General features: G+C 44.1%; 1 protein-coding gene across 1 annotated transcript in view; it reads right to left on the bottom strand.

The window, feature by feature from the left end:
• The window catches only part of DNAAF8 (dynein axonemal assembly factor 8), a 59,473-nt gene that overhangs the window by 37,873 nt on the left and 9,225 nt on the right, over positions 1-12,375 (bottom strand). The window contains exons 4-9 of the mRNA XM_054993662.1: positions 9,394-9,499; positions 7,552-7,693; positions 5,944-6,084; positions 2,301-2,396; positions 601-945; positions 29-173 (exon numbers count right to left, since the gene is read on the bottom strand). Coding sequence (XP_054849637.1) covers positions 29-173; positions 601-945; positions 2,301-2,396; positions 5,944-6,084; positions 7,552-7,693; positions 9,394-9,499 — 975 coding nt within the window. The remainder of the gene's footprint in view (positions 1-28; positions 174-600; positions 946-2,300; positions 2,397-5,943; positions 6,085-7,551; positions 7,694-9,393; positions 9,500-12,375) is intronic.

The following is a 12,375-nucleotide window of genomic DNA, read 5'->3' as shown; positions in this document are numbered from 1 at the left end:
GGTCTTTCAGCAAAGTTGTGTCACTCACAGTGTGGAAGAAGACGGGTATGTGCTCTGCCACGGGCTGCTTCCCAGTGATGGACAACTGTGGCTTTGATCTCTCCAGCTGATCGGGGAGTCTCTGCCGCCTCTGCTTCTCTTGGACTGGCTTTTCTTTCTGGTTTCCTTGTGTCCTACAAAATGCAAATGTGGGCAAGTCCACTGATTTCTAACCTGCTCGGAGAATCTGCCTCTTCCCACTTGTAACGCTTGTGGCCCGAATGTCTTCTGCCTTTGGTGCTCCATTCCTCCCTCCTCCCCAGTGTGGGCTTCCTTTGCTTGACGTTAGGGCGCCTGCACTGCATGTCACAGATGGCAGGTTCAATCCCAGGATCTGAGCGAGAAGGTGCTGGGAAAAGACTTTTCTCTACCTGACACCTTACAGAATGCTTAAAGAATAGAAAATACGGAACTAGATGGAGTAAGGACCCAATTCAAGAGAAGTTGTTTGATATCCCTCCTCCTACTTGAAAACCAGAGCGGCTTGCGACTCTATGGTGATCTTTTACTATAAAAGAGGATTAAAAACTATTGACTGGGCCAAGCTTTTTCAGACAATACCTTGGGAAGTCTGTTCCTTTCTCTTCCAAAGACACTTGTGGCCCTTGCCCTATTGCTTTCTCGAGTTCTCTCGAGGAGCTGGTAGTGCTGTTAATATCACCAGTGAAGGGGAAGCTCCTTGCAGTAGAACCAGAATTTACTGGGCCCAGTGATGTCAGCCCCCGCAGTTTCAAGCACCGTCTTTTCCTGACTTTTGGCAGACCAGTTTCTTCCATTGTTTTGATATTCTGCCTCCTCCTTTTGTCTTGGATGATGGCCTCCGAGCCCTTTGCAAAAGTCTGAGATGTCCCTTGGCGAAAGTTACGGAGCTGTTGCAGTAGGAAGCACTTCCCAGTGAAATCTTTGCTAAAACGGAGAAAGAAAACATCCTGGCTAAAAACAGCAATAACAGTCCAATCCTAAGAACACTTTCCTGGGAGTAAGCCCCATTGAACAGACTTCAATAGGATTCAGAGTAAACCTGCTTAAGAATGCTCTAAGACCCAAACTCTATGGATGCTAATTGGAGTGGCAGATAAATTCAAGGAGTCCAGGCACTGCAATAGAATGAATATCACTGAAGGATAGCAGACAAGTTACTGTCAGGCACCTTACAATGCCATACAAATTCAGAAAAAGCAGAGAGTGGGCAATTATTTGCAGAATTCAGCTCCAAGATTATATGCTGATTCATCTGAAGCCCTTTATATGCCACACGCACACACCTTTTTCAAAGCACTCAAGGGTGCTCGCAAATTAATAAAATACAGTCATGATAACATTATAAAAACCTTTCAAGCAGTAAACATTCACTTGACACAGAATTCCACATCAAGGCAATAAATTAATTTTAAAAGACCTTCTGAAATACGCAAGCAGCAGCAATACCCTTATCAGGACTAGAGATGGGCACAAACCAGAATACAAACCAAAAAACCCCACGAACCAACCCGGTTCGTGGTTCGCAAACCAGTGGTTTGTGGAAGCTCATTTCCACGAACTTCCACGAACTGGTCTACTGGTTCATATTAAAGGGGCAGTTTAAATATAAACTTTTCCTACTGCTTGCATATAAACTTTTCCTACTGCTTGCAAGTGGCAGGTCCCTTTAAAAAGCCCAACCCCCCCCCCTGCTAGCTGACAGTTTAAAGGGACCTGCCCCTTGCAAGGCAGGAAAGGGCCCTTTAAACTGTCAAATGCCCTTTTCCCTGCTGCTGCTAAGCAACCGGAAAGGGGCATTTAAACCGCACGAACCACGAACTGGTTCATGAACTTGCCCCAATTCATGCCAGTTCGTGGTTCCTGGTTCGTGAAAACCCATGAACCACGAACCTCATGGTTCGTTTTGTGGTTCATGACTGTGTCTAATCAGGACTGACTGAAAGTCAGCAGCAAGCTAGCTTTTGAGTTTCAGAGAACCCTCTTTTGGGTGGGTGGAGGGGTTGGAAGGGAAAAAGATATTGCTTTACATGTGGCACAGGTGAGACTCAGCTGCAATATGCCACAGCCTTAAAATGGAGCTTTCGGAAGTTTTCTGCAGACTATGTTGGTTGGTATTAAGTGCCAAAGACTGGACTGTGCCAAAGCATGCTGGAATGATGAAGCAGTGACTGCTCTACTTCTGACAGCCGGGAAGCCAGCAGTTATTTGGATCTGTCTCCAACACCATTTGGAATATACAAGCCCCTTTCACCAAAAAGGGGAGCTGATTTATTTTGTACCGTGATGGTTGAGAAAACTCTTCCATTCTCTCTCTCCCTTTTCCTCTGCCCATCACATTTGTATCTTCTTCACTTTCTGCGGAGCTGTCGCTTGAGCTACAACATGAATGAGAAAGCTCATTACTCTCCCTTTCCATTACTATTTCTGTTCCGTGTTACAGACCCTCCCTCCCACCCCCAGTCCCATTCAAGCTGCATCAGAGCTTCTGCATCTCCTCTACAAGAAAAGTTTTATGGAATAATAGCGGTCCCATGAGGAACTGCAGAGGAGATGAATGAATGGGAAGTTCCCTTCCCTCAATTCTCTCCTTCCAGGATAAGCTCTTAGGGGCTTGATGATGCCAGTCCCCCCAACACAACACACTTTTAACAAGTGCTTAAGTCTCAGGCACCCTGGAACGTGATCAGACCTGACCAGGCCACTGAGGAGGTGCCTTTTTTTCCAGTCATTTTTTGCCAGGGGTTCTGATTTGTCACTAGAGATCTGTCCGGTTGAGCCACCCCACCCCCAGCACAAGAATCTTCATTGCGTGACTGAAGGTAAGCTGTGTGTATGCACTTTTTTTTTTAAAAAACAGTTTAATTAAAAAGACATCTTGTTAAGCAGAACTTCTGCCTGAAATGTTGAAGGGTTACTAAGAGTTATGCATGATCTCGCTCACTGATAGTTTGTGGTTGGAGCCGCCTGTTTTAGCAGCCGTTTTGTGACTGCGCCTACCAACCTGTGTACGAATTCCAAAGGTGCTCACAGGCTCAGAAAGGCCGGAGACCTCTGATTAGAAAAAGGGAAATGAGTATAGGGTGGAACTGATAAAATTATGTTAATTTCCTTGTATTTTCTCCCTTGCCTCTTTGCTGTTACTGTATTCCATTACTGCTAAAGAGAAACACTTAATAAAAGGTCGTTTTTCTTGGCTGCTGGTAAGTACGCACAGTGCAGCCTCCCAAGTTTTCTCTTCTGCTACTCCTTTTGAGGGCTATTCAGCCTCCCCAATGAATTAGAAAAGAACACTTTTTTGTTTGAATGAAGGTTAAAAGGATTTCCCCCGCAAAAAACGTCCTTAGGTGAGGGTGGTTTACCGCAATCACCACCCTGGCTACTGTTCCATCTGGTGAATCTCAAGCTGACTTTGATTCTTATATTATCACGTTCTTTGGTTAGTATTGTGGGCAGTCCTGCCCTCCCCCCCTGCCCCTGGTCTCCCCCTGCCCCTGGTCTCCCCAGGGTCCATCCCTCTTCAGGACCCAATATACTTGAAACGAAATTCTGATATCTACACTCACAATAGAGTGAACAGAGAACCTCCCCAAATACTGCTTTGACATTATCTTAATATAGCTCTTAGATGCAATTTGATATAGATGGGGCTACAAAGGATAATCTCCATCCTTTTTCTGCTAAGCTACAATATTTAACCAATTAGAAGACCTTCCTTGAAATATTTTTTTATCCCCAGAGTATTACATGCAACTGCACAAAAAATAACTTGATCTTTATCGCTTATGATAAAGTTTCTTTTTTAAATAATGGAGGATGTAATTAAGTGGCTCTGCCTGAAGTCTCTAGTAGACTCCTCTTTACTCTTGATTAATATTATCCTTGGGCCCGTTTTGAACTCTCTTTATTAGTCTGATGCTGGGAAATTTTTTTTGCATCTTGAGAAGAAAACAAATAATCAGCTCCCTTGAGATCCTCTGTCAGAACGGTTTGTCTCTGTAAAAAGTGGCAGTTTCCAGAATTCACAGAGTGGCTTCTCTGAGCACAACTTCACTTAGTAGGCTCTCCTGGATTTCAGTTTTCCATTAAAGGCTGCATTAAAGGTGGCCTGTCAAACCCTGAGTTCATCCTTGATTTAAGAAAAAGATTAGCTTTGGTCACAGTATGGGTGTAATGTAGCTTATGTATCAGGACGAATATGATATAATCCTATTTGCAGAGGTTGACCTAACTGAAGACAGAAAGTCCCAGTGATTTGACAAGACTGATTGCAGAAAAGCAGCTATGAGGTTATTTTGGAGGAAAAAACTTTCAGGTAATGCTGAGCCAGGGTGGACAGCTTGTGCACAGCTGTTCTGTGACACAGTTCTCTTGTGGAAAAGGAGGAAGGTGTTATCTTTTTGTAAAACAGAGGCCGGCCCCATACAGGCCTACTTCCTTTTAATCTGAGCTCCACCCAGCAGAGTTGTAACTCTAGCGGAGTAGAAGTTCTCTATCGAGATATCATTTGGACTCTAGTTTGAAACTGGATCTTGCATTTCTCAATTTCTCTACTAAAGCATGTCAGCTCTCTTCTAGAAACTTCAGTGAATGGACACTTCTTTGCCTAGAGTGGTCTTTTCGTCTGTCACTTGGCACACCTGTTCCAGTGAATACTAAGCCAGCCAATTCCCAGCACGCCAGCAATGGGAAAACCCACTCCAGAAGTCCAGCACAAGCAAAACATTTGGGCTTTATATAATCAATTGAATGGATTTCTTTCCAGAGCAATCCTAAACAGTTACATCCTTCCAAGCCCACTGAAGTCATCAGAAAAGTGTAATTCTGAGTTTCTCTACACGAGACATCTGACATGGGGACGCTCAAATGTAGGGAGATGCAATGTTAGCCAGGAAGCGTAGTTTAAAAAGACAGAGCTGTGGCGATCACTCTTCAGAGGGTTTGTCAATTTAATCTTCACCTCCCTGAAGGGGAGGTGAAATTGACAGAGCCTTCACGGAAGTGAACATGAAATTTACAAGCCCTCTGAGGAGCAATCTCTGCAGCTCTCTCTTTTTCAACTAAGCTTCCCAGATAACATTGCATCTCCCTACACTTGAGCATCCACGTGTAAGATGTCTTGTGTAGAGAGACTCTCAGTTAGAACTGCACTGATAACCAGCACAAAAAAGCTATTTAATTAATCAACAGCTCTAAAAACTATCCCACACAAACGCAGAGGTTGGTGTGGTGGGACAGTCCAAGCTTCTTGAATGCTCTGGACCTCTGGAATGGGATGGGTAAGTTGCAAGTTATCTTATGTAGTTTTCAATATTGCAGATCCACATATAATCAAACCTTCAGCACAGGCACCTTTTTGCAATTTTGAAGAAAGAGTAAGAGAACGAATCCAAGAAAAAGTTACTATTCATTTCAGAAGGAAAGGGCATGTCAGCTTTCGCCTTTTTTGTTACTACAGTAATGCAACAGGAACCAAAAGAGCCTCAAAGAACAGGCCACCTCCTTAACTAGCATTTCCAGATCAAAATGATCCCACCCTCCAGTTTAGCAACAGACGTTCTAATTCAATCCTCTTATTATTTAAACCGATTAAAGCTTCTGGCCTCAGTGTTTTCACCCTGCCCTTCCAGTGGAAATCAAAGCTCAGCCCACATCTGATTTCCTTCTAGTGAGAATAAAATAGGCACCTGTCCAAACTGGGAAAGATCAGGCAGTTGAGTCATAATGGCTTGAAGACTGTAAATCTTCGAGTTGCTGCTGACCCCCAGGATGGATTAAAATGTCATTTGTGAACCAACGGGCAGGATAAAGAGGTCTCCATTTTATTATTTACATTTTATGGGGCTGGGGGTGTACAAAGAGGGTCTTCATGTTTTAGCGGCTGCTGTCGCGTATTCAGCTTGTATGTTACATGCTGGCAATTACCTTTGTGCTCCATTTGCCAATAACTCGCACTCCTGTGATTCCCTTAAATCAATATATACGGTTGGTGGTTCTGGAGTATATTGTAATTCCATTGGAGTCGAGCTTTGACCATTCGTCAAGGGTGCTAGAATGGGGACATCTCTGAGAAAATAAATCATTGCACGAAGACGTTATTCACAAGATGCAAAATACAATTTTTGCGACAGCTAAAAATGCATATTGAGCTTTGCAATCACTTTATTGCCTTAATTCTACACCCTCGCAAAGGAGATTGGGATCCATTTCCCATTATGGGTTGTCAGTAATAGGCAGGCCTACACTATTGACTGATTTATGTTGATATATTTTATCTTGCTGCTTCCTACCCTCCTTCTGAAGGTCCCAAACTTAAGTCTGCTTCAAACCCATTCAGCCATCCCTCTTTCTTGCCAAGAAGCACTGGAGACTACAATTAGGCTGAAAGGGCTAAGAAGCTCTAACAAAGAGGTTTCGCATCAACTGCAAATCCAAGCGTACTTGGCGGAACAGCATTAATGTTGGACCAGTCTTAAGCAGTTGCAGTTCGAAGCATAAATGTGCCAAAGATCCCGAAGCAAGGGCTCTCCTTTTAAGCTTGGAGAGTTGCCTTAAGAAACAGGAAGGAGAATCCTTCCATCGTCGTCAAAGGACAATGAATTGGGCCTCTATCTCCAAGGGGCTGCTGGATCAAGAAAGGCGCCGGTTTTTGTGAGCTTTGGCCGCTACCAAGTACAGAACGTTCCAAAGAACGCCTGCCACATCTGGCCTCTTGTGCTGCTGCTTCTGGCAGGGCTAAAATTTTGAATGTGTCCAAGAATCCTCAGCAACGTCAAGATGACTTGCCTGGCTTGTGGCTGCCAAGAACACTACAGCCCCCACTTAAAAAAAGATTCCCTCACACTCTGCTCCCTCCCAATACATTTAGAGAAGAGTGACATACGAAGGAGGGAGGGAAGGAACTCTGCCTAAAAGAATACAAAGCTTCTCTAGGAATGCACAGTTGCTGAGAGCCAAGCTACAAGTGACGCCTGACACAGGTTGGACACTTGTCAGCTTCCCTCAAGTTTTGATGGGAAATGTAGGCGTCCTGGTTTTACAGCTTGGCTCTCCATTACAGCTTGCAAGACCAGGATGCCTACATTTCCCATCAAAACTTGAGGGAAGCTGAGGAGTGTCCAACCTGTGTCAGGCGTCACTTGTAGTTTTGCTCTCAGTTTAAACCTTTGCTTATTTGCTCTCTCATTGCAGGAGGACGCATGCTATTACTTCACATTTTACCCTTTGCGAGTGAGCAACTGTAGATGCCTAGAGAGAAGTTTAGCTATTCCTGAAACTCCAACATTATATGCATTGAGAGCAAAAGAGCAGGAGATGGGTGGGCCTCTCAGCCCCCCACCCAAGCAACCTGGACAATTTTGTATTCTGTCTCCCCCAACTACCACAGTAGGCTCAATCCTGCTTATCACAGCAACCCCCCCCCCCAAAAAAAACCCTTAAGTGAGCCCTGGACCACCACCAATTCCTAGGCAGTCTGAATCATAAATGCTGACAATGGATGCTCATAAACGGAGAAAAGGTAAGAGAACTGACCTCCCGTCCCCCTGACACTCATTAAAATGGGGAAGCTTGGCAAGCCGCCGCCTTCGGTGCATGAAGAATGCCCTTGACTGCTTCAGACACAGTTCTTCCAGCTTTCCCATGAGCTTCGTTTGTGACACAGCCCTGTAAGATTCTGAAGACAAAATACCGGAAAGAATCACCGGATCTTGCATTTCAACATGAGCATCTTTCTAATTTCCCACAAAGAGTGGGAATTGGCTGGTTAGAGAGCAAAAAGGGGGTTTTGTCCACCAAGAAGTGCAGCATTAATTACAACCACGGCTTCTCAGAGGTGAGGCAGGAAGCTGGTTGAGGAGGATGCGGAATGAGCATGGCAAAAGATACTGCCGACAGGTAGCCTTCTGGCAATACTACAAGCCTAAACAGGAAGTAATTTAAATACAGAGGCTATGGCTCAGTTCAGACATAAAAAACAACAACTTATTTTAACTATGATTACTATGTGGAATAAGGGTTCAGCTCACAGAGTATCAATCTAATCCTGGTTTGCCTCAATGAATGCTAGCTTAACCCCTTTCACTCTGGCTGGGCATCTTTGTAGCCATGGAGCACACAAGGGCACCCTAAAGGGACAAGTCAGGATGAAAACAGAGGGTCGAATCTGGACTAAATTGGCAATTTCCACCAATTTCCCGCTGCAGATCCTCCTCAGGTTGTTCTTCAGGGTTTCCTACACCTCTGCAGCAGCATTTCCTGGAGGCTGCAGTGGGGGGCAGAAAAGTTCCATTCTGCCGTTGGAAAATTTAGTCTGGATCCAGTCCAGAACATCTGCATTCATAAACTGCACGAAACTGCAGTTAGGACTAATTTGGTTAGTAAGCTACATTCAAGCTGTGGTTTCAGATCCTGGTTTGATGTACCCTAACAAACCAGTTAGTGGAGTGACCTGTAAAAGGAGGAACACCCCAAACAGTTAAATATTACGAAAGATATTACGAGTGAGTCAGGGAGATGTAAGTGAATAGCAGCACAATTCCAGCCCCCCCCCCCAAAGTAGGGGATTTTGAGGTGGAGCAGGGGCTGAATCTGCTAGATTTTTGTCCCCTACGGGATTGTAATCATAGTTGTGGACCAAGCTTGTAATGTGATCTCTGTTCTTGTCTTTTTCCGCGTAAGTTAAAATGTATCGAAACAGTCCTACATATTCTCTTTTATTGTCCATTTTATGCAAATATTCGTTTTAAGCAGGGCTTTTTTTCTGGGAAAAGAGGTGGTGGAACTCAGGACCGCACAATGACGTCACTTTGGGTCACCTGGAACAAGGGGGGAGTTTTTTAAAGTTTAAATCACCCTAGGTGAAAATGGTCACATGGCTGGTGGCCCTGGCCCCTGATCCCCAGACAGAGGGGAGTTTAGATTGCCCTGTCTGGAGATCAGGGGGCGGGTCCTCCGGCCATGTGACCATTTTCAAGAAGTGCCGGAACTCCATTGCACCGCGTTCCAGCTGATAAAAAGCCCTGGTCTTAAGTATCTTGACCCCATTCTTGGAAATAAGACGGGTCTGTCTGATTACATTAAAGCCCAATATATCTTGAATGACGTCTTTTCTGGTACAACCGAGAAGGCCGCTTTGTTTCTTTAATGTGCCATTAAGATCTGTCAAGATCACACATAGTGATGTTGCAGTGCCATAACTAAATTTTATCTGTATCACTTTTTATCCTTTTATTGTAACAATTCTGTAATTTGTACCAGCTCATTTTTATGCTATTATGCCATTAGAGGCCAGATTGGGATTTGCTCTTGTCAGCATTCTTCTGCATTCCAAATGCCAGGTACACATTTTCCAGCAAACTCAAATGCTCATTTCACCTTGGTCTGTGGAAGAGAAAGCCACTCCCGCTGTTTGACTCCTACTACCGTTGCTTTGCACCTCCAAGTCTTGCAGGACCTTGTTTAGATCCCACTTCTCAATGCCCTGAAAGGAGAACAGTTTGCAATTAAACTTGTGCTACTGCAATGCTTTCGTTTCAAAGGTTTGTGAATTTACAGCAATGGACGTCTGCAGTATAAAATATGGAGATACAAATTGTTTTTGATGCTGTCATCATGCCAGGGCAGTTTCAATAGAGACGAGATCCTAATTGCTTAGCGAGAACTGGGAGAAAACAGACAGCTATAGTACCTTTCTCTAGCTCAGTGTTTCCCAACCTGTGGGCCCAACCCAAAAGTGGGTCATGAAGCCTGTGAAAGCGTGTTGCAGGCTTCTGTGATTTCATTGATTTGTGCATGCTGTTTTGTTTATTAATATGGGTCATCATACCAACTAAAGCTGGACTTGTAGATCAGCATATCAAAAAGGTTAGGAAACACGGGTCTAGCTTACACTGTGTCATCCAAACGATGTAGAATCAAGACGAGCAAGTGCTAGTAATTGTAATCCCAAACAAATTCTAGGTTTCTTTTATACATTCAGGATCTTGAGGTGGTAAACTGATTTTGCCAGCTGGAATGAAGAGCGCCTGTTTTGAATACCACACTACATAAAAATCCCCCACGAGGAGGAAAAACTGCATTTTACTCCAAGAAATGCTGAGACTCAAAGCAGATTACAAAATATGAACAAAAAACTGGATAAAAAACAGTATAAAGTATTCTGTAAATAACGCAGCAACTGGATGAGAAAGCATGAGAAAATTTCAAAGTAAAAAACCACCTAGTGGATCAAGGAGAAAGATTCCTGAACAAGTTAGTCTATTTGAAGGGAGTTTTTACTATGAAGCATGCTGGGTGATCTTAGACAGACACTTTCTCTTCACCAAACATGCTTCAAAGAGAAACTGACAGTATAAAATGGAACTACAGAGGACTCCCTGATCTCCTTGGAGGAACAGAGCATAAAAGTGTGCTTGCTATAATGCAAGATTTAAAAGTTAAAAAAGGTACTTCCCACCTGTAGTCTGAAATGGTACGGCCTCAATCTCTCCATCAACCAATATGAGATGGTAGAGGAAACTATAATACTTTGGACTGGAGTAGGCAGAAGATCCCATTTTAAGATGGATTCAGTTTGAAACACTTTTGACCTTGTATAAGATGGCTACTGTGATGTCTGAGAATCTCTCGTTGATATATTACTTTTGAACAAGGGTTTTTGTTTTGTTTTGAACAATACCACACTACAGTCCAAAACATTTCCTCCCTCTCTCTATGCAGTCTGACTCTATCACATTGTTCTGCTGTGTGTGTCGCCCAAGCCTGCTGATCAGGCTTCAAAGATCGAGAGCTCAAGTTCAAAAGGAGTTATTATAAGCACCTTCTAGCTCTCCTGCAGAATGGTGCAATCAGATTTCATCCATGTTCCCAAATGTTTGTTTCCAGCACACATATATTCCAAAAAAAAAAAAAAAGTTCATTGGTACTTTAGAATAAGATCACAGTAAAGAAGACGCTTTGGTCTGTTTTTCTCCTGCGAACAAGGCCCACGGGTCTACATCACAAAATGACAGTTTCAGGGCAGACCATAAGAGCATTTGTCATATCGCTCTGAAGAGGACGTAAACTGCCAATTACAAATGAACAGTGTCACAGTTACAACAAACATGTAAATTTAGTCCCTTTCATTCGTCTCCAAACAGTGTCAGACACTGAAAGCTAATGTGGATCCCATTGTTATAATCTCCTTTGCCTGTCCCCATTGTCTAAGAGCCAAGCTACAAGGCGGGGAGGGAGGGGTTTTCTGCGGTTTGCTGGCGGATAAACCTCACAGGAGGCAAGGAGCCCGGAGTAGTGAGACTTTAACACTTCTGACATTCATCAAATTCTCTGATTAAATGTGGGATATCTGACTGCAGCTGGAGAGACGAGCCAAGCTACAAGGGACGCCTGACACAGGTTGGACACTTGTCAGCTTCCCTCAAGTGTTGATGGGGAATGTAGGCGTCCTGGTTTTACAGCTTGGCTCTCCATTACAGCTGCAAGACCAGGATGCCTACATTTCCCATCAAAACTTGAGGGAAGCTGACAAGTGTCCAACCTGTGTCAGGCGTCCCTTGTAGTTTGGCTCTGACTGGTTGAGGCAGCAGAAAACATCTCCCAAGAGACTGGAAGAGGAAAGGGAGGTTGCTGCTTTTTCAAAGGACCTGGGAAGGATCCTTAACGGCTGCACACAAAATCGCTACAGACATGTGATCTCTCCGTCAAAAGTTATGAATTGTTTTTTAATAACTGAAATATTTTCACACTACATTTGTGAGATAGATGAACCAGGAAAAAACACTTGGTGATCATTAAGAACGAAGAAATAGTGCCCACGGGCACCATATTGGGGACCCCTGCTTTAACTGGAGACATGCAGGATTGAAGATGGGACTGTCTGAATGAGCCACAGCTTCCCCAACTCTAGAGGTCACATGGACACTTTTGCAGGTGGTCATTGCTTATTCACGTCTCTACACACCCATTGAAAGGAAGATGTCTTGTCAACAGAACCGGTGCTATGCCAGCTGTCCTTCCATGACTGTGACAATCCAGCCACCACCTTTTATGCTTTCCATCCCGGGGCCATCCATCTACTGCCCTGACCAACCACTTTGCACTGAGCAGTACAACCCATGTGCACCAGCCTGCCAGGCAATAGGCAGCGGTGGTTACGGGTCCCTCGCTACAGGGGGTGCCTCCAGTTCTCGGGTGACAAGTATTTATTCCCAGAAGTCACTGCAAAGAAGCAAGGCTGACTGCCGCTCTTGCCAGTGATGCTCAGTCTCAATGTCACAACCCACAGAAGAATGCAGAAATCAAGATATTTAATTTCCTATGTAAAAAACCTTTCAACCTTCACTTTGGGGAAATCGG

This window comes from Eublepharis macularius, chromosome 12 (genome assembly GCF_028583425.1).
Source record: "Eublepharis macularius isolate TG4126 chromosome 12, MPM_Emac_v1.0, whole genome shotgun sequence".
NCBI lineage: Eukaryota > Metazoa > Chordata > Lepidosauria > Squamata > Eublepharidae > Eublepharis > Eublepharis macularius.
Note: the sequence above shows the minus strand (reverse complement) of the source record. Positions and strands in the feature narration are given on the sequence as shown.